Raw genomic sequence first — 22,965 nt, 5'->3', positions numbered from 1 at the left:
ATGCAGTTCGACTGAAGAGTCATAAAAGCCCTGGCGACCTCACATTTCAAGAGGAGGAAAGTAAAGGCTTTGAAAGGTTAGGTGCCTCACTTAAGGTCACACAGCCAGGGCGTGGCACAGCCAGGGCGCCAGCCGCTCTCCTTGCTCCTTCCGCCTCGCTTCCCTTTGTGGGCATCGTCTCTTGTGCCTCCAGGTCCATTGCTCATCTGGTCCATTCTGTTCCACCTACGCTCAATCCTCGGGGACCAACCAGCACAGGCAAACTGGCCCTGTGGTTTCTGGTTGGGTTTGGCCATTGGGAAGTCCCAGCAGGAGACGAGAGGGAGCTTGGAGAGGGAGGTTGGGGCGTCTATTCCATTCATTCCCACCCTGGGAGGAAAGTAAGGAAAGTGAAGTCGCTCAGTCATGTCTGACTCTTTGCGGCCCCATGGACTGTAGCTTCCCAGGCTCCTCTGTCCATGGGATTTTCCAGGCAAGAGTACTGGAGTGGGTTGCCATTTCCTTCTCCAGGAGATCTTCCTGACCCAGGGATCAAACCTGGATCTCCTGACACTTTACCGTCTGAGCCACCAGCCACATGGGCTGGTGATGTCCCTCAAAAACGACCGCTGCTCCTCTCAAGGTGGTGAGCGCCTTCTTGTTTCCTGTGGCTGTCCCCTCATCTCTGGGTTTAGGAGTGGTAATAATGTCACTGCTGCTGGCCCCAGTGCCTGCATCATCCCACACTCTTCCCCAACACCTCACATACCTTAGTAAACAGTTTCTTTACAAATAAACCTCTTTAAATTATCCTAACTTGGACGTGCCATCTCTTCCCTCTTAGGACTCTAATAATTACACTTTCCCATTAAAGAAAATTTGATGTTAGTTATATGTTACAGAATATAGCATAAGACACATAAAAGATGAATTTGATACGTTTAAGTTACTGGGAAATGTAAATCATGGGGCTGTCATCTTTTCCAAGTGGACATTGTAAAAAGAAGGGGACATTGGGGAAAGTGAGGAGAGAAGCTATAATGTATAGGATTCAATTAAATTACTGTAGCTATCCTCCATTTGTGCTTCTAGCAGTACTGAAATTGATTGTTTCTTTTCAGTTTCTTACCTGTTTCTTCATCTCCAAATTGAGTTGCTTTGCCTAAAGCTTTAAAATCTGTTTTCATATTAATTAATCAAACATTTTAAAATTAGATGTCTATCTTTCAATTTTACAAGGATATGCTTAGAGGAGTAACTTAGCTATGTATTTGAGGCAAGAAATATATGTTTCAAAACAATTTCTTTCCAGATTGTACAACATGGAATATGACTTTTCATAGTCAACTTCCTCATTAATAAGGTAAGGTGATAAAAAGGCATAAGATGTGAGAGAGTCTTTCCAAAATTAGAAAACCTTATTAGATGAAGGTTAATTTAATAGATAACCTTGTTCAGAAAAATCTAAAAATATACAGATATATTTCAAACTTTGTGATTTGACTTTACCTTTAACATGTTGTTTTCTGATATCCTTGGAAATGGGTTTTTCCACCTGTAGAAGACAATGCATTACAATTATCTCTTAAATTGCGACTATTCCATTTCATAACCTGCCACTTGGTATGGTTAGATCCCTTAGGTTATGAGTCCAGGACTCATCATTCTAACAGATCACCCTGTGTGTATTGTTGGCAACTATTCAACGTGTGTAAATACCACCATGCCAGTGACGAGCGTAGGGGCCTCAGGTGGTAATTCGGCATAAAAAAATATTTGGTTTGAGAATCAATCCTGCCTCTTATTGCTGTGAAACTTTGGAAAGGCATTTACCATATTATGAGCCTTAGATATTTTTTCCATCTTTTTTAATAGGGAAAATTTTGTTCATGTCAATTCATGTCATTGAGTTATTGTGAAGATCAATATACATGATCAAGTCCATGAAAGGGACTGAGCAGGCAGATCAAAGTGTAGCCTTGTGTAAATGCCCTTGTTGGGATTTCACCTTCATCATGTGCTGGCTATGAGAAGGTGGCCAGTCATTTAACTTTCTAAACCTCAGTTTCCTCAGCTGTGAAATGAGGGTAATAGAAGAACTGACACTTCACAAGGATGGCAGAACTACATGAGATAGGCTATGTGCCTAGAACAGGAAATAACACCAGTCAAGCTGAAGAATGGTTAGCTGTCATTGTTAATTGTATTAAAGGCATTGGTAGGACTTCCCTCGTGGTCCAGTGGTCAAGACTTTGTCTTCCAATGCAGGGGGTGTGGGTTTGATCCCTGGTAGAGGAGCTCAGATCTCACATGCCTCATGGCCATAACACAGAAGCAATACCGTAACAAACGCAATAAAGACTTAAAAAAAAATGGCCCACATAATAAAAAGAGAAATCACCACTTAAAAAAGCTAAAGGCAGAGTTGAATATTAAGGGCTTGCTGAATAATCTTTAGATGTGAGGGTGAAGGAGGTGCTGTGTGTTAGTAGCTCAATCTTGTCTGACTCTTTGTGACCCCACAGACTGTAGCCTGCCAGGCTCCTCTGTCCATGGGGTTCTCCAGGCAAGAATACTGGAGTGGGTTGCCATTCTCTTCTCTAGAGGATCTTCCCGAACAAGGGATTGAACCCAGGTCTCCTGCACTGCAGGCACATTCTTTACCATTTGAGCTACAGGGAATCTTGAAGAAGGTGAGGGAGACATACTAATGATGCCCAATGCCTTGGAAAGCCTTTACGCCTAGGTCAGTATTGGGGTCTGTGATGTTTATTTTTATGTGTCAAATTGACAGGGTCACAGGGTATCCAGATGTTTGGTGAAACCTTATTTCTGGGTGTGTCTGTGGAAGTGATTCTGGATGAGATTATAATTTGGATCAGCGGACTGAGTAAGGCTGATTGCCTTCTGCAAAGCCAGTGGGCATCTTTCAGTCCAGGGAGGGCATGAATAAAATAAAAAGGGAGGGGAAAAGAGAGTTTGCTCTCTCTGCCTGACTGTTGACTCGGGTCGTTGCTCTTCTCCTGCCCTTGATGACTGAGGTTTACATCACTGCTTCTCTTGGTGCCCGTGCCTTTGGACTTGAGCTGGAAGTTAGAGGCCACCGGCATTCCTGGTCTTCAGCTTTCAGATGGCAGATTGTGGGACTTGAGCCTCCATAATCACTAATTTATTTATATGTATACATCTATATGCCTATGTGTCTCGAGCTTTCTATCCTATCTTTCTATCCATCTGTGTATCTATTTTATCAATCTACTGGGGGCTTTCCAGGTGTCTCAGTGGTAAAGAACCCACTTGCAATGCAGGAGACACAGGAGATGGGGGCTCGCTCCCTGGGTGGGAAGCGATATACCCTGGGGAAGGAAATAGCAACCTGTTCTAGCATTCTTGCCTGGGAAATCCCATGGACAGAGAATCCTTGTGGGATACAGTCCAGAAAGTCACAAAGAGTCTGACATGATTGAGTATACACACATCTATCTATTAGTATCTATCTCTATCTATCTATTATCTACCTACCTACTGCTTGTACTTCTAGAGAACCCTGACTAATATAGAGTTTTTGCAGTATACTTTATTGCTGCCAAGTTGAGGTGGTCAAGGTGAAGGGGAGGGAGGGTCATTGAACCCCCTGTTGCCTGTTAGGTCTTGATGGTCAAAGTCCGCCTCTTTTCCTCTGTGGGACACTGGACCACATAATTCTGCCTACACATGATGTGGCTCTTCTGCTGGTCAATATAGTAAAGCATCAGGTATGGTTTTGGTTTTGTTATTGCTGTGGCTTCCTTCATCACACCCTCAGCTTTGGTTCCTCCAGGGAGACCCCACTGAAGCTGGTGTGCTGGAGGGTTTTTGTCAAGTTCTTGTTGCATCCTCAGCTTTCAATCTTCCCTGTGCACCTGCCCAAGAGAGAGGGTCTCTCCCAATGCTCTTCCCACCTCCTATTGCTAGCCTGGAGCAGGGGAGAGTCTCCAGGTCTCTGTCTTGCCTGGCCCCGCATGATTAGGGTGTTAGGGATCAGGCTTCCTTAGTGCCTGCTCTTCTCCCCTTTGCTGGCCAAATTCTATTTTTAAAAATTAATTTTTAAATGAAGTATCAATCCTAAAGGATATCAACCCTGAATACTCATTGGAAGGACTGATGCTGAAGCTGAAGCTCCAATACTTTGGCCAACTGATGCAAAGTGCCGACTCACTGGAAAAAACCCTGATGCTGGGAAAGATTGAGGGCAGGAGGAGAAGGGGGTGACAGAGGATGAGATGGTTGGATGGCATCACCAATTCAACGGACATGGATTGGGCAAAAAATGGTGAAGGATCGGGAAACCTGGTGTGCTGCAGTCCATGGGGTCACAAAGAGTTGGACACGACTGAGTGACTGAACAACAACAACAATAGGTAATTTACAATGTTGTGCCAATCTCTGCTGTATGGCAAAGACTCAGTTATACACCTATATGCATTCTGTTTTAATATTCTTTTCCATTATGGTTTATAACAGGAAAGAAAGTGAAGTCGCTCAGTCGTGTCTGGCTCTTTGTGACCCCATGGACTGCAGCCTACCAGGCTTCTCCATCCATGGGATTTTCCAGGCAAGAGTACTGGAGTGGGTTGCCATTTCCTTCTCCAGGAGATCTTCCTGACTCAGGGATTGAACCCGGGTCTCCCGCATTGTAGGCACATGCTTTACCATCTGAGCCACTAGGGAAGTCCTTATAACAGGATGTTGAATATATTTCCCTGTGCTGTACATTAGGACCTTGTTGTTGATCCATTCTAAATGTAATAGCTTGCATCTACCAACCCCAAACTCCCAGTCCATCCCCCTCTCTCCCCACCCTCCTTGGCAACCACAAGTCTGATCTCTGCGTCCGTGAGTCTATTTCTGTTTTGTAGATAGGTTCATTTGAGTCCTGTTTTAGATTCCACATACAAGTGATATCATATGGTGTTTTTCTTTCTCTTTCTGACTTACTTCACTTAGGATGATAATCCCTAGCTGTAGCTGGCCATGTTCCATTTTGTGTCTTTGGACATTTGGATCCATTTGGCTCTTTTGCACGAGAGAGTTTTTTGGCTGCATCTTCTCCAGAGGGACCTACACTTTGACGGTATTGGCATAGGATCCCAGGCCTAGAAGTATTTTATGCCCCTCTCCAGGGCTATTCTCATTTTCTATCAAATACAGCTTTTCTAACGTCTACTACATACCTGTAACAATGCTAGATTATGCAGGGATGAAGAAGAATAAGAGGTTAGATGCAAAAGGTGGAATCATATGGATGCAGTTCTGAGTTTACAGCATATTATAACACAGGTTTCATTATAACAGAAGTTTTTCAACCTCGGCACCATTGAGAGTTGGGGCAGGGCAATTTGCTGTGGGAGGCTGCCCTGTGCGTTTACAGGGTACTTAGCGGCATCCCTGCCCTCTGCCCACTAGATGTCAGCAGCGTTCCCCAAGTCTTAACAACCAAAAATGTCGCCAGTCGTCGTAAATATCCACTAGGGGGCAAACCGTTCCCAGGAGAGAACCACCGATAACAATGCAATGTGTTACTGGTGTAGAAGACCGCTTTGCATCGCTTCCTGCAGAAGGCTTCTCAAAAGCCTCTGCTTGGTCTGAGTGATGCAGCTCCCTGCTCTTTGTATCTTGTGTCACCTCAGTCTTAACACCTTGTATTATTATTTCAAAACTGCCAATTTGGGCCACTGCCTCCTCCATTAGACTGTGGACACTGGCTCCCTTTTTTTTTTAAAATCCCCATTGTTGAGCATAGTGCTTTGTACACAGCAAGTGCTCAATAAATGAAAAGATGGGCAATGGTTTAGTGCTTTAAGATAGTTGTAACCAGTCTAACGGGGCTTCCCAGACAGTGTTAGTGGCAAAGAACCTGTGTGCCAATGCAGGAGACATAATTATAGACTCAGGTCTGATCCCTGAGTCAGGAAGAATCAGAGACGGGCATGGCAACCCACTCCAGTATTCATAACTAGAGAATTCCATGGACAGAGGAGCCTGGTGGGCTACAGTCCACAGGGTTGCCAAGAATTAGACACAACTGAAGCGACATAGCATGCACGCATGCAATCAGTCTAAGGAATCAACATAAGAACCGGTTCCTGTAAGCACTGTTGAAGATCCAATTCACAGATAGTTTAATCACCATGTAAATGTGCAAGACTAATTGGAATTAACTCCTGAGAATGAAGTTATAATAATAAAAAAAGTCTGCTTACCATAAAAACTATTTTTCAAACATTGGTTATAAAAGCAAAACTCCCTTTTTTATTTGAATTGAGGCCAAGTCCTTATTGAATTAATTTATAAGACAACTTGCCTCCTGGCCAAAATTGTGCTCATCTCCCACCTCCTATTTCTCACAAGATTTCACTTGCTTTAATATATTGAAATTTTAGTTCCTCTTGTAAAGTGACCTAGCTAAAAGAAGAAATTTGTAACAAAAAACTACAAAGATAATATGAAAGGATATAAAGTAATAAGAATGGAGACTTAAATTCTGGCATAGTCGTTTAAGAAAAATCAAATGAGAATTATCATCTTTTAAGAAAGCATTCTTCTCATGAAAGTTTACTTCTGTGCAAAGAGGAATTATCAGTGGTTTTTAGGGAAAGAAAAGCTTAACTTTTTAGGTCAGAATTTTCTACTTTTTGTAACCAGACAAGAATTTGTGACTTTAGCCTCTGGCCCAGTGACTCTGAAATTCCTATTGTTCCCTCAATATGTTTCGTGCTTTAGAGATGAAGCTCCTGAAATGCCCTCTTCCCTGTCTAACAGTGCTCTGTTGGGGCCTGCCCCAGTTGTTCATCTCAGAGATAATTGCAAGTATTCACATGTATGGATGTGAGAGTTAGACTAGAAAGAAAGGTGAGCGCTGAAGAATTGATGCTTTTGAACTGTGGTGTTGGAGAAGACTCTTGAGAGTCTCTTGGACTGCAAGGAAATCCAACCAGACCATCCTAAAGGAGATCAGTCTTGGGTGTTCATTGGAAGGACTGATGTTGAAGCTGAAACTCCAATACTTTGGCCACCTTATGCGAAGAGTTGACTCATTGGAAAAGACCTTGATGCTGGCAGGGATTGGGGGCAGGAGGAGAAGGGGACGACAGAGAATGAGATGGCTGGATGGCATCACCGACTCGACGGACGTGAGTTTGGGTGAACTCCAGGAGTTGGTGATGGACAGGGAGGGCTGGCAGGCTGCGGTCATGGGGTCGCAGAGTCGGACATGGCTGAGCGACTGAATTGACTAAATATGACAGCTCTGCAGGACAGACTAGAGAAAGTGTCCATGTGGACAGAGACCAAGCTGGGTCTTTTTGAATTATGTTTTTTTTTTCCAGGATACGACATCACCGACTCAATGGATGTGAGTTTGAGCAAGCTCGAGGAGGTGGTGAAGGACAGGGGAGCCTGGTGTGCTGCCGTCCAAGGGGTCTCAAAGAGTCAGACACGACTGAGCTGCTGAACAGCTACAACAGGATATAAGCCCCGTAGTGGAATTTCTGGGTCATATGGTAGTTCTATTTTTAGTTTTTCAAGAAAAATCCTTAGTGTTCTGCATAGTGGCTGTATGGATTTACATTCCCACCAACAGTGCAAGAGAGTCCCAGTTTGGTGCTCTGTGGTAACATTTAGATTGGTGGGATTGGAGTGGGGAGGGGAGGGATATATGTGTACATAGAGCTGATTCACTTAGCTGTATAGCAGAAACTAACACAATGTTTTAAAACAACTATATCCCATTAAAAAAAAAGAAATCAAACAGGGGAAAGAAGACTGCGTTTCTTTTCCTATTAATATTTCAAGCTGTGGAGGTGATTTAGTTGCTAAGTTGTGTCTGACTCTTTGCGACCGCATGGACTAGAGCCTGCCAGGCTCTGCTTTCCATGGGACTTCCCAGGCAAGAATATTGGAGTGGGTTACCATTTCCTTCTCTGGGGATCTTCCTGACCCAGGGATCGAACCTGGGTCTCCTCCATTGCAGGTGGATTCTTTTTACCAGCTGTGCTACCAAGGAAGCCTTCATATTTCAAGCTAGTCATATTTCCAATTTCAGTTCAAAGCACTGAGTTTGTTTGTCCATTTCCATTCACATGCTGTGTGCTGTGCTGAGTCATTTCAATCATGTCCAACTCTGTGTGACCCCCATGGACTGTAGTCCACCAGGCTCCTCTGTCCACGGGATTCTCCAGGCAAGAAGACTGGAGTGGGTTGCCATGTCCTCCTCCAGGGGATTTTCCAGACCAAGGGATTGAACCTGAGTATCTTGTGTCTCCTCACTGGTAGGCAGGTTCTTTACCACTAGTGCCGCCTGGAAGCTCTTCCATCCATGTGAGCAGTATGTACTGAGAACCTTTGACATAAAGCCACTGTGCTAGATGCTGGGGCTAAAATCGGCCCTGTGCTCATGGAGGTGTCATCTGGTAGCTGACAGCTCTGTGCCTGGCACTGTGCTCTGTATGGATTATCATGAAAGCTATGAGATTGTATAGTTTAGACTGTAAAGGCTCAGAGAAGGTAAGTAACTGGCCCAAAGAAGCAGAGCTCAAAAAGTTGGAGCCATTAAAATGAGACTTATAACATTCATCTTGCAAGGTTATTTTAAGGATTAAATGTCATTCATTCATTCATTTATTCCCATCTTTCCTCAGAAAGACCTTTCCTGACTGCCTTGCTTTCATTCTATTTTCAAAGCTCATCACTTGATACATTGTCTTTGTATCTATTCTTTATCCATTTACATATCATAGGTCTCCACCCACTACATGTCAGTTTCATGAGAGCAGGGCCTTGGTGGTTTACTGCCGAATACTAGAGTGGATAATTGTGTCTGGTCCATGGCAGGCACCCAACATATGTTTCTTAAATGAATTTGTTGAGTGAATGATTAAAATGTTTAGCTTAGTATCTGTGTAAAGAGGAAGTGTTCAATATTTCATCCCTTATCTTGCTCTCCCAATCTCTATTGGCTGTGTTCTGTGTGAATGGCTTGGTAAAAATTGTAGTTTCCTTTTCTTGTCAATATTTAAAAGAAACCCTCTAGTTAAACGAGTAAACCATTTGCATAGATAATGCACAAGGATGAATGTGTTATAAATATTTAAGTGTGTTCACAGTCACTAATAAATGTGAAACAAATTTTAAAGAAGGAACAGCAAAATCTCTTTCTCTTTTTTAAAAATTATAATTAAAAAAATAATGCACAGTTTTGGAGAGAATTCTATGAGGTGGAAATTCTAATACAGGGCTTCTGCAGGGGGCTGGGGGGCGGGGACAGTAAATTGAAATGATTTTTCAGGGACCAACTTCACAGTATGTACCGAAAGCCTTTAAAATATTTTCACTCAATGGTTAAATAAAATAATTAAAAATCTTATATGAGGAGTGAAGTATCTGTAAAGACTATGCTTATTGATGCTTGTTTTATGACATGGGACATAGTTGTATGACTGAAACAATGTGCAAAGGAAGGAAAACCAGTATATACTATACAACAAAGACTTCGTTGCATGAAATACATTAGCACAGAAAACATTGACATGAAATTTACCCAAATGTTATGACTGATAGCCTTGCAACCTCAGGGATGATTAATATGTATTTTGTGCAATGTTATTAAAAACAAAATACTATATGTGTTTAGAGCACTTACATTTACAAGATATTTTCAACAGCTTTTTGAAGTAAGCATGGCAGAGGTTGTTACTCCTGTTTGGCTACTGGGTTTACAAAGAAAGAGGTTCAGAGAGGTTGACCTACAGTTGTCTCTTCATATCTGCCAGGGATTACTTCCAGCGTGCCCCTGGAATACCCAAATCTGTGGATGCTCAAGTCCTTCATATGAAATTGCAGAGTATTTGTAAATAACATATGCATATCCTTCTGTATACAGTGAAAGCCTCAACGGCATGGGTTTGAACTGTGTGGGTCCACTTATACTCAGATTTTTTCATCAAGTACATACTAAGGAACTACAAAATACTTGGTTGGTTGAATTATCTCCAGATTACTTGTAATACCTAATACAATGTCAGTGCTATGTAAATAGTTGCTGGCATGTGGTAAATTCAAGTTTTGCTTCTTGGAATTTAATGGAATTTTTTTTTTTTAATCCTCGATTGAATCTACAGATGGGGAACTGACAGATATGGAGGACTGACTGGACTTATTACCATACCATTAGCAGTTGGAATCATTGGGCCTAAATCTGGACAAAATGATATGTTGTTATCAAAGAGATTTGAGTTTAAATTCTGCTCCTAGAGAACAGGATGAGTATTAAGTGAGACGCAGGTGAAAGTCCTTAGCCTGATGTCTGGCTCACAGAAAATCTTCCACAAATGTTAGTTCTCTTTCCTTCTAGTTATCTATTCTAAGGACCACGATCCCTCCAGCTGAATCACCCTGCACCTCACTGAGCTTGACCTGCTCACCACCAAGGCATTCCAACAAGATGCCTTGGAAATGAGAGACGGTAAAGCTCTTGGATACTAGGCAGTGCCCTCCATGTGTTTGGTTCATGCAGTCAAGCTTTTACTTACTTCTTCCAGCTTCATCCAGGTTAGCCTGTCTGTCGGGAGAGAGGTCTTGGAATCTAAGGACAGGGGTGTGTCCATCATACCCTTGAAATAGCGTGTATCTGTGAAAAAAGAAAAAAATTTAAAGTCATACTTTACATGACTCTGCACACTGTAATGAACAACATATTTGCACATCTACAAACTTAATGAACCATCATGATATAGGCTGCTGCTGCTGCTAAGTCACGGCAGTCATGTCTGACTCTGTGTGACCCCATGGACGGCAGCCCACCAGGCTCCTGTCCCTGGGATTCTCCAGGCAAGAACACTGGAGTGGGTTGCCATTTCCTTCTCCAGTGCATAAAAGTGAAAAGTGAAAGTGAAGTTGCTCAGTCGTGTCCGACTCTTTGTGACCCCAAGGACTGTAGCTCCTCCACCCATGGGATTCCCCAGGCAAGAGTACTGGAGTGGGTTGCCATTGCCTTCTCCACACAATATAGGCATGAGCTTGTAATTCTACTTCCACTTAACAGATGAAGAGGCTGAGGCTCAAAGAGGAGAGATCACTTCTCTTGGTCCATATACATAAATGCCAAAGTCTGGACCTGAACCTTCTTCATTCTCTTATCCACCTGGGAAATTCTACTCATCCTTCAAGGCTTGGACTGTGTCATGCCCTTCAGAAATCTTCCTAGACCCCACCCACCTGGCACACCACCCTGGATCTCTTTTCTATGTTACACACTTGTGTGTGCTTAGTCACTCAGTCATGTCTGACTCTTTGTGACCCCATGAACTGTAGCCTGCCAGGCTTCTCTGTCCACTGGGGTTCTCCAGGCAAGAATAGTGAAGTGGGTTGCTATGCCCTCCTCCAGGGGATCTTCCCAACCCAGGGACTGAACCCAAGTCTCTCACTTTGCAGGCAGATTCTTTACTATCTGAGCCACCAGGGAAGCCCATGAATACTGGATTGAATAGCCTATCCCTTTGCCGGGGGATCTTCCCAACCCAGTAATAGTACCAGGGTCTCCTGCTTTGCAGGTGGATTCTTTACCAGCTGAGCTACCAGGGAAGCCCACATTACATACTTAACATACGTATTTTATACTTAACATATATTTCTATATACTTGTGCTTTCTTGGTGGATTTGTGGTAAAGAATCCACCTGCCAATGCAGGAGACATGGGTTAGATCCCTGGTCCAGGAAGATCCCCTGGAGAAGGAAATGGCAACCCACTCCAGTATTCTTGCCTGGATAATTCCATGGACAGAGGAGCCTGGCAGGCTATAGTTCATGGGATTGCAAAGAGTGAGACATGACTGAGTGACTGAACAACAACAGCAGCTATATAATTAACATACTTATATACATTATATACCAAACTTATTCTATCATACTTACCTTTTTATCTCTTGATCAATGCTAACTGGCATACAATAGATATTAATTAATGCATATTGAGTGGATGAACAAAGGAATATCATTATTATTTACAAGGTGATTGTCCTCAAAGGGACTTCTGTAGATTCATTTCAGTAGGTCAGGCTCTCAAATCACAAATACTTCCTCTTTTCCCTCACAACACTTTGCTTTATTTAAGGTTCAGAGACCTTGTTTAAGCTGTGTAAGGTGCCCCAGTTACAAAGAAGAAAAGATGGTGTATATTAAGGTTTTCTTTCTCTTCAAAGCCTGGCTTTGCTGCCATGTTTTTGTGCTACTTATATGCTGGCTATGAGCAAGACAAATCAGCCATATTAAGTCTCCCCTTTTGTTCTGCTCTCTTCTCTGCAACGCTGTCTTAACAGGGATGTTGCCCGCATCTCTGCTTGTCGATCTTCTGCCATATTCATCAGTTGTCTCTCAGACTCAAGATATCATCATGGGGATTCTCTAGGCAAGAAGAGTGGAGTGGGTTGCCATGCCATCCTCCAGGGGACCTTCCCAACCCAGGGATCGGACCTAGGTCTCCCACATTGCAGGTGGATTCTTTATCATCTGAGCCACCAGGGAAGCCATCATGATAATAATAAATAGTCATAGAGCTCTGACTCTGCACCGAGTCCTCCTCTGAGAACTCAACATGCATCTTTCATGTAACTACCTGGGGTACGTGGAGTAAGCTCTATCTTCAGATATCTTGAACCCTATCTTCAAATATAGAAAATGGTTTTCAGGTGCTTGCTCCAGGACACACAGCTAATAAGCTGTGGAAGCAGGATTTTAACCTAGAGTTGCTAATTCAGAACCTGTATCTTTAGTCACTCTACAATATCGCAGCATGTGCATGCGATTTTCAGATTTCAGGCCCTAAACATTACCTGCATATTCAGATTCCTTAATAGGCCTGGCTGGTAAAATTTTCACTGATTGCCAGTCTTCTCCCACGTGAAGCTCAGGGTCTTCATAGTCATCACCTGTGTGGCCTTTTGCTCCATCCAGGACTGCCATGGAATTCCTTTCCTAAGGAGGGGACATTTCAGTAAGTCAACGGGAGGTACAACAATGACAAAGATTATAGGCTACAGTGCTGGCCAGGGGAGTAATAGAGATCCCCTTGCTGTGAGTTAAAGATTTAAGAGTCTGGAGTCCAGGGGAGTTAACCTCTCATGGTGGCAGAATTGTAACGATATCCTTAGAAACCATCATGGTGGTGTGAGACACTCCCTTTGTCTCTCCCCTTCAATCTACAACAATTAAGACATCCATAACTCAACAAAGAATTGATGCTTTTGAACTTTGGTGTTGGAGAAGACTCATGAGAGTCCCTTGGACTGCAAGGAGATCAAACCAGTCAATCCTAAAGGAAATCAATCCTGAATATTCATTGAAGGACTGATGCTGAAGCTGAAACTCCAATACTTTGGCTACCTGATGTGAGGAACTGACTCCTTCAAGATCCTGATGCTGGGAAAGATGGAGGGCAGGAGGAGAAGGGGATGACAGAGGATGAGATGGTTGGATGGCATCACCGACTCTATGGACATGAGTTTGAGCAAGGTCTTGGAGTTGGTGATGGACAGGGAAGCCTGCGTGCTGCAGTCCATGGGGTCTCAAAGAGTCAGACATGACTGAACTGAACTAAACTCAACAAAGGTTCCTCTGCCCAAGACACTGGGACTCCAGAGATACCCACATGTTTGTTCATCTGAAGAAGGGTAGATTGGAATATATAGAGTGGGTAGAACTGGGGGAAGAATAGAAGTAGTGCCCCTGATCCTGAACCCCAGAAATCCTGGTACCACCAGTGGGGGTTGTGCACATGACTCTAGGTCATGGCTACATTCGTGCCCATGAGCACAGGGGACTGGGCAGCAATCTCCAGGTGTACCTGTGACTCTGTCACCTCCTGCCCATGGCAGTATTACCTGGCTCCCCATCCCTTGCTATGGCAGCAGTTTCAATGTGCCAAGCAACTCTGGACATGAAGATGTCAATGGCAGACACTGGCATTAGAAAGGCACCCCCGGTGACCCAAGAGGCGTAAGCAGAAATGACAAGGGCACCAGTGACCACTCTGGTAGAAGCAGTGGAGGGTGGAAAGTGCCAATTCTCAAATAGAGCTGAGGTAAGAAAAAACAAAAACAAAAACTTGTGCTTTAGCGGTGTGTACTGAAAATCAGAAGAAAGGTCTGTAATTACCAATGTGTGGATCTTTCAGAGTCAAAGTAAACAAAGCTTTACATAAACAAGAGGGGTGTTTACTACTTCAAAGGCACTAGTAGAGGAACAGCTCACCAAGCACCATGAAAAACCATGGTAACACAGTCTCACATCTTGAACATAACAATTATCCAGAAACCAAACTTAAAGTCACAGCAGACTATGATCTAATTGATGGAGAATTCAAAAGAGCTGTCATGAAGAAACTCAGAGTTATAAGAAAACTCAGAAAGCAATTCAATGAGCTCAGGAGTAAAACCAGTGAACAGAAGCAATACTTACCAAAGAGACTAAAAATCTAAAAAAGAACCAAAAAGAAATTCTGGAGCTTGAGAACTCAATACATGAGCTGAAGAATGTATTAGAAAGCATTGGAAACAGAGCAGACCATATGGAAGAGAGAATCAGTGAGCTCAAAGAAAGAAATCTAAAAATGATTCTCAGGTAGAAGAGGAGAAGCAACTAAGATTTTAAAGCAATGAAAAAATTCTATAAGAACTATCTGATTCCATTAGAAAGAAGCAACATGAGAATAGTGGATATGCCAGAAAGGGAAGAGAGGGAGAAGGGAGCGTTTGTTTAAAAATGTAATAGCTGAGAACTTTCCAAACCTGAGGAAGGAATTGGATATACAAGTTAATGAAACTCATAGGACACCTAATTATCATAACGCAAAAAGATCTTCTGCAAGATACATTATATCAAAACTGTCGAAGGTCAATGATAAAGGTTTTAAAAGCGGTCAGGGAAAAAAGGTAGTCACCTACAAATGTACTCCCATTAGGCTATCAGCAGATATCTAAGAGAACCTCTACAGGTCAGGGGAGAGAGGAATGATATATTCAAAATTTGCTGTTTAATCATTAAGTCATGTCTGACTCCATGAGACCCCATGGACTGTAGCCCACCAGGCTCCTCTGTCCATGGAATTCTCCAGGCAAGAACACTGGAGTGGGTGGGTAGCCATTCCCTTTGCCAGGGGATGTTCCCAACCCAGGAATCGAATCCACATCTCCTGCATTAGAGGATTCTTTATCACTGAGCTACCAGGGAATAGTCAAAAATACTGAAAGATAAAAGATGTCAGTCAAGAATACTCTACCCAGCAAAGTTACCTTTCAGATATAAAGGAGAAATAAAGGCTCTCCCAGACAAACACACCTGAGGGAGTTCATTGCCATTAGAGCAGCCTTACAAGAAATGTTGAAAAGAGCTCTTCTGCCTGAAATAAGCAGAAGGCAATGGCACCCCACTCCAGTACTCCTGCCTGGAAAATCCCATGGACAGAGGAGCCTGGTGGGCTGCAGTCCATGGGGTCGAGAAGAGTCGGACATGGCTTAGCGACTTCACTTTCACTTTTCACTTTCATGCATTGGAGAAGGAAACGGCAACCCACTCCAGTGTTCTTGCCTGGAGAATCCCAGGGACGGGAAGCCTGGTGGGCTGCCGTCTATGGGGTCGCACAGAGTCGGTCACGGACTGAAGCAACTTAGCAGCAGCAGCAGCAGCAGCCTGAAATAAAAGTGGTAAAAGTACACTATACTTTGAGTAAGGGGATTAACGACTACCAGAAGTGTCTTAATGAGACAACGTATGTAAAATGTTGAGCATATTGCCTGATGGTCAGCACTCAACAAATATTAGCTGTAAATACTATTATGAATGCTACTGTGATAACAGCTACTATTAAAGAGAGTCTGAGATAAAGGAAGCCGACCCATCATGCTTTGTTCACCGCCCTTTAAAGCCTCTCTAACACTTGTTAAGGAGTTTATATGTCCTAGGTTCTTTCTGTACTTTATCTCATTGTATAAGCAGAAAAAAATCTATGAGATGATTTTACTATAGTGTAGGAAACTAGAATTAGATAGGCTTAAATTTAAATTCTGCTGCTACTGCTGCTGCTAAGTCACTTCATTCGTGTCCGACTCTGTGCGACCCCATAAACGGCAGCCCATCAGGCTCCCCCGTCCCTGGGATTCTCCAGGCAAGAGTACTGGAGTGGGTTGCCATTGCCTTCTCCAATTTAAATTCTAAGTCTGCATTATTCTCATTCTTTATTATGTATATTCTCTCTATATATGTATATTCTCTAATATACATAATATATATTCAGTTCAGTGCAGTTGCTCAGTCGTGTCCGACTCTTTGAGACCCCATGAATCGCAGCACACTAGGCCTCCCTGTCCATCACCAACTCCCGGAGTTCACTCAGACTCACATCCATCGAGTCAGTGATGCCGTCCAGCCACCTCATTCTCTGTCGTCCCCTTCTCCTCCTGCCCCCAATCCCTCCCAGCATCAGAGTCTTTTCCAATGAGTCAACTCTTCTCATGAGGTGGCCAAAGTACTGGAGTTTCAGCTTTAGCATCATTCCTTCCAAAGAAATCCCAGGGCTATATATAATACTATTATATATTATTATATAATATATATTAATAATCTAATATGTATAATATGTATTATTCTAATTGTTATATAAATAATATATATTCTATATATATATTAGAGAACAAGAATAATGCAGAACATATACTATAAATATATATTTATATAGGGCTTACTAGTCCTAAGACTCCAAGTGCATGCCTTTTTCTATCATCACTCTATCAAAGCAGTTTGGTAAAAGTAAAGACTAGTTATAGGATGAGTCTAATCTCCAGGTAAGCAGTAGCACAGTGGGGACTCACCAGACCCCTATCTGGAAAACTTTCTGGGCTTCAGTTTGGCTCATGGCAAATCTGATCATTCAACACAAAAGGTGGAATGCAATTTAGTCAGTCTGTGTTCTTTACGAGACAGCATAAATCTTTCTATTATCTGTCTACTGTTAATATTGGGGGTTCTTACTAAAAGCTCAGTATATATAAGTCTTCCACTTTATAAAATATTTTGGGATTGATTGTGTGTGCATGTGTGTCCTAGGGTGAGAATTCATAGCTTTAATTATTAAAGAAATCTTTCAAGAAGTAAAGAACCAAAGATTTTACAGGTAAATTCTATCTATTCATATATCTATCATCTATCTATACATCTATCTCTATCATTTCTATCTATTCCATTTATCATCTATAGATATGTTAAAGCTATTTAAATTATGTACACATAATTGTTAACAATTAAATTATTTATAATATTAGGTAGCTGATTTCACATTATAAATTTAAAATTTTCTTTTAGTCATTAAAATTCTTTGTAAATATGATTAATTTACAATTAATATTATATCTATTGATTTATTATTAATAGAAGATGGTTAAAACTCAATATTAAAAAAATGAAGATCATGTCATCCAGTTCCTTCACTTCATGGCAAATAGATGGGAAAAAATGGAAACAGTGTCAGATTTCATATTGTTGGGCTCCAAAATCAATGCGGATGGTGACTGCAGCCAAGAAATTAAAAGACACTTGCTCCTTGGAAGAAAAGCTATGATAAACCTGGACAGCATATTAAAAAGCAGAGACATCGCTTTGCTGACAAAGGTCTGTATAGTCAAAGCTATGGTTTTTCCCGCAGTGTGTGTGGACTTGACAGATGGACCATAAGGAAGACTGAGCACTGGAGAACTGATGCTTTCAAACTGTGGTGTGGAGAAGACTCTTGAGAGTCCCTTGGACTGCAAGGAGATCCAACCAGTCCATCCTAAAGGACATCAGTCCTGAATATTCATGGGAAGGACTGATGCTGAAGCTGAAGCTCCAATACTTTGGCCACCTGATGTGAAGATCCAACTCATTGGAAAAGACCCTGATGCTGGGAAAGATTGAAGGCAGGAGGAGAAGGGGACGACAGGGGACAAGATAGCTGGATGGCATCACCGACTCAGTGGACATGAGTCTGAGCAAGCTCCAGGAGATGGTGAAGGACAGGGGGGCCTGATGTGCTGCAGTCCATGGGGTCGCAAAGAGTCAGACATGACTGAGTGGCTGAACAACAGAACAATATGGATTTATCATAATATATTCAGTGATTTTTCTATTATTGAATATATCACATGATTCCAGTGTGTTGCCATTTAAAATATATTATAAAACATAAATGAGTGTTTAATTATTCATCCAAATTTTAGGTTAATTCTTTAATTTGTCCCATAGAATTATGGGATTGAAGAAAATAAATATTTTTATATTTTTTAATCTTATAAAATTGCTTTCCAAAGAATTTCTTGTTATTTAAAATTTCACTATGAGTGTTGGCAGGTGCTTTTCTCACCACACACTTGCCAGCATCATGTGTTGGTATTTTCATTTTAATCAGTCTTCACAATGACCATTATGAGTTTATTTTTATCTCCATTTTATAGCTGAGGAATTGAAATATGTGTTTTTTTGTCTTTTTCTGTATTAATGCCTCAATATATTTATTTATTTATCCAGCTTTACCAAGAAATAATTGACATACATCACTGTGTAAGTTTCAGGCATACAGCACAATGATTTGATTTACATGTATTATAGGAATACCGTATTCTACCCAAGACTTGAAATGCACTTTTCTCTGCCAGGAAATCATGCCATTTGGAAAAGTTTAATGTTTTACAATTCACCAAGTACATAGAAAAAAGCCACTTACTTTGTAAATATCAAAGACTGACAAAATAGGTAAAGAAAGCAGCTGACTTACACCATCAAGAAGAAGAGGCTCATTAATAGTCTGGTACTGTCCTGCCAACAAAAACAGCAAAATGTTATTGCAAAACATTGGAAAGACTGGGCCCTTGTTTTTCTCCAGAAATCTTGTGCTCATTTCAGTTAATTGTTCTTGACTGTAATTGCTCAAAATGAAGTGCACATTTTCATGCTTCTCGCTCCATCAGCTGCTCTTGCCTAACAGGGGCAATTGGAAAAGGAGGAAAGGAAATCAAATCCCAACTCAGAAGGCTGGCTTTTTCTGCAGCAGGTAAGTTTTCCCACTGAAAGAGAAGCAAAGTTAGAAGGAACTCTGCCCCGAAATTAGTTGCACCCAAGTGATGACTCAGCAGCATCTCAGCCAAGGACCTGGGGTGCTGTCCCCTCCCCCTCTGACACACATGTTGCATTTGCCCGACTCTATCCACACATTGTTATCTATCCATACATTGTTTTCTTGAACAGACTACATGGTCTGAGCTTCAGTTCAGTTCAGTCACTCAGTCGCGTCCACCTCTTTGTGACCCCATCAACTGCAGCATTCCAGGCCTCCCTGTCCATCACCAACTCCCGGAGTTTACCCAAACCCATGTGCGTTGAGTCGGGGATACCATCCAACCATCTCATCCTCTGTCGTCCCCTTCTAGTTTGAGCTTAGGGACCGTATCTACTTATTCATCTCTCCCTGGCTTCGGCTGCAGGGCCCAAATGGACCACAAGAGTTCTTGATAGGCATTTGTTGAATGAATATTGCTCAGCCGGGGGTGCTTCAACACTCAACTGCTTCCTTTGAACTTGATCAATGAAAGATTGCCCAAAGGTTATCTAGTGCAGTCAGGGTAAATGTTTCACATTTCACTCTCAGATTATGCAAAACCACCAAAGAATTGTTCACATAGCCTACAGTCTTTTTGCTTCCTCATAGACTTAATTTTCCTAAATTGCAAAATAGGTTCATGCTGTTAGTCTGAATTTAGGAACACCATAGGCAGAAAATGTTCTTATCATGTTGTCTTTATTAGCACATATGTGAGAAGCTTCTAGCAGGTCTCAGGACTGGAAGCTGCACACAGCTTGGCTTTTTGTTTGCTTTGAGTGAAGGAAAAGCATCAGTCCTAGAAAAGAGCGTATTTCCCTTCCTTCTTTGGCTGATGAGACTCTCAGGGCAAATTTCTGGCCTGTGTCCAAATAGCGTAGAGGACTATGGTATGCTATGTATTGCTACCATTTGGTCCAGTTTCATTGTGTTCTTTAACTTTTGTCCATTCACCCTAAATTCTCTTCCCATGTGTATGTGCTAACTTGCTTCAGTCGTGTACGACTGTCTGCAATGCTATGGACTCTAGCCCGCCAGGCTCCTCCATCCATGGGATTCCCCAGGTAAGACTACTGGAGTGGGTTGCCATGCCCTCCTCCAGGGGGTCTTCCTGACCCAGAGATCGAACTGGCAGCCCTTATGGCTTCTGTATTGGCAGGCGGGTTCTTTACCACTAGTACCACCTGGGAAGCCCTCTCTTCCCATACCGAAACACAAAATTAATAGTTGTGAATTTGTGTCAGCATGCCCAAGTCTTTTGTACGGTATAATGTGTAAATTCATGAAACTTTGGCTCAGTGGAAATGCAGTTCTCTGGAATTTGCCTAGGACTCAAGCATGGGGCAAGTGTCAAGTAGCCAAAGCGAATCTCCTTGAGACAGTGAGCCAGGAGGAGTGGAATCCTGTCTGCATTGTCCACCGTCCATCCTGGTGGTGGGACCAGAAGGGGCCATCCCCCTGGGGCACTAATACCATCTTCCTGTCCCAGTACAGTTACACCCACTACTGAGATCCCGGGCAGAGAAACCCACAGGTTTTTCAGCCCTTTAGCAATTTGGACTCTCTCATGAGGAGAAGGCAATGGCACCCCACTCCAGTATTCTTGCCTGGAAAATCCCATGGATGGAGGAGCCTGGAAGGCTGCAGTCCATGGAGTCACTAAGAGTCGGACATGACTGAGCGACTTCACTTTCACTTTTCACTTTCATGCATTGGAGAAGGAAACGGTAACCCACTCCAGTGTTCTTGCCTGGAGAATTCCATGGACAGAGGAGCCTGGAGGGCTGCAGTCAGTGAGGTCAGAGAGTTGGACACGACCGAGTGACTAACACACACACACTCTCTCATGAATTAAGTGAATAAAGCCACCCGTTACACCAGCAGGTCTGGCAGAAGCAAATGAGCACAGAATTATTGGGGCATTTCTCTGGTCTTCATGATCCAGGACAGCAGTGCCTATAAGTCCAGGTTCAGTATCATTTCATTTTAGGAGATTGGCCTCCTTGAGCATAGTCATTATAACCACGTCTTCATAGAGAGCTGAGAAGTCTTTTCTTTCAGTGGCATGGCAGTCTGAGCCCCGCTTGGATTCTCCATGTACCGTACACGCCCCTTCTGAGTCTTTGCTTGTGTTGATTCCACCTGGAGTCCCTGCCTCCTCCGTTTTGTTTTCCAAAATGCTCAGTATCTTTTGAGATTCTCCTGGGGCTTCCCTTTCTGACCACTCCAGGTTACTTTAATCTCGCTAAATCGTTAGAGCTGTTGTTTTCTGTCTCACTCACCACGACACTTAAATAAAAAGAGGCAGCATCTGATTGCTTCTTTGTTGTATACACACGCTGTCCTCCTGTAGGGAAGGGAGTGGATTGTCTTTTATCTCTGTGACCCTCAGTACCTTTCTGTGTTATGAACAACACAGAGTTTTGGAAATATAATTTTAAAAGCACGGTTCTGAACCTGTAAATCAGCTCCCGTCACTCATGGCCCATGAAACAGAGTCCAGATTTCCTGCTGTGGCTCCCGGAGGCCAGCACAGCCCAGCACAGCCCAGCTCCTGCCCTGTATCTGGTCTCATCTCTTTCCAGTTTCTTCCTCCTCTGAACTCCAGGCACATCAGCCTCTTTTCAAGTCCATGCTGTATGCTAAGCTCCTCTGCCTCTGACACATTGCATGCACTGTCCGCCAGTCCAGAATGTTCTCTTCTCAGCTCTGCCCAGGCCTGGATCCTTCTTATCCATCACTGTAGTTTTGTTGTTCAGTCGTGCCCAACTCTCTGTGACCCCGTGGACTGCAGCACACCAGGCTTCCCTATCATTTGCCATCTCCTGGAGTTTGTTCAAATTCATGTCCATTGAGTCAGTTATGCTATCTAACCATCTCATTCTCTTTTACCCCCTTCTCCTCCTGCCCTCAATCTTTCCCAGCATCAGGGTCTTTTCCGATGAGTCAGCTCTTCACACCAGGTGGCCAAAGTATTGGAGCTTCAACTTCAGCATCAATCCTTCCAGGGAATATTCAAGGTTGAGTTCCTTTAGGATTGATGGGTTTGATCTCCTTGCAGTTCAAGGGACACTCAAGAGTCTTCTCCAGCACCACAGTTCAAAAGCGTCATCCATCATACTATATTTTAAATGTCATCTGCCTTGGGGGACCATCTCTGACTATCAACATCAGGTAAAAATTAGGAGCATCCTCCAGCCATGGTCCTCACTACCTCAACATCTGGCACGGCGGTGAGAATGCTGTGTGCTCATCAAACCCCATTTGCTCAGGCACACAGTTCTTGGTGTCCCTTCCACTTGGTGGCCTTGGCTTGGTGCTACGGCCACTGGGACACGGAAGGTGTGGTAGATTCCACTCCGGGCCATCCCACTTGACCTTCCATCTCTCACTCTTGCCCCAGTGGCTGGCCAGAGACAGAGGACCCCAAGGCCCTCAGGGATAATGGAAGCCATTGGGAAAAAGCAGAGTGAATCCTGAATGAGTGTTTTGGAAAAAGTATGAGTGTTAGTTACTCAGTCATGTCCAACTCTTTGTGACCCCACGGACTGTAGCCTGCCAGGCCCCTCAGTCCATGGGATTCTCTAAGCAAGAATACTGGAGTGGGTTGCCATTCCCTTCACTTTCCATTGGATTGTGATGTGAGCAAGAAATAAACCTTTATTTTATTAAACTACTAGCTGAAAGTGAAGTCACTCAGTCGTGTCTGACTCTTTGTGATCCCATGGACTATAGCCTACTAGGCTCTTCCATCCATGGGATTTTCTAGGCAAGAGTACTGGAGTGGGGTGCCATTTCCTTCTCCAGGAGATCTTCCCGACCCAGGGAT

The 22,965-nt window shown here is 43.0% G+C and overlaps 1 protein-coding gene across 1 annotated transcript in view; it reads right to left on the bottom strand.

The window, feature by feature from the left end:
* CLNK (cytokine dependent hematopoietic cell linker) overlaps window positions 1–22,965 on the bottom strand; it is a 209,011-nt gene that overhangs the window by 73,391 nt on the left and 112,655 nt on the right. The window contains exons 5-8 of the mRNA XM_086407495.1: window positions 18,816–18,856; window positions 12,847–12,988; window positions 10,548–10,645; window positions 1,489–1,534 (exon numbers count right to left, since the gene is read on the bottom strand). Coding sequence (XP_086263621.1) covers window positions 1,489–1,534; window positions 10,548–10,645; window positions 12,847–12,988; window positions 18,816–18,856 — 327 coding nt within the window. The remainder of the gene's footprint in view (window positions 1–1,488; window positions 1,535–10,547; window positions 10,646–12,846; window positions 12,989–18,815; window positions 18,857–22,965) is intronic.

The sequence above is a fragment of the Bos grunniens genome, chromosome 6 (genome assembly GCF_055505025.1).
Source record: "Bos grunniens cultivar Pamir isolate PY7600 chromosome 6, Bosgru_T2T1.0, whole genome shotgun sequence".
NCBI classification, from domain to species: Eukaryota; Metazoa; Chordata; class Mammalia; order Artiodactyla; family Bovidae; genus Bos; species Bos grunniens.
This window is presented reverse-complemented; position numbering and strand designations above follow the sequence as displayed.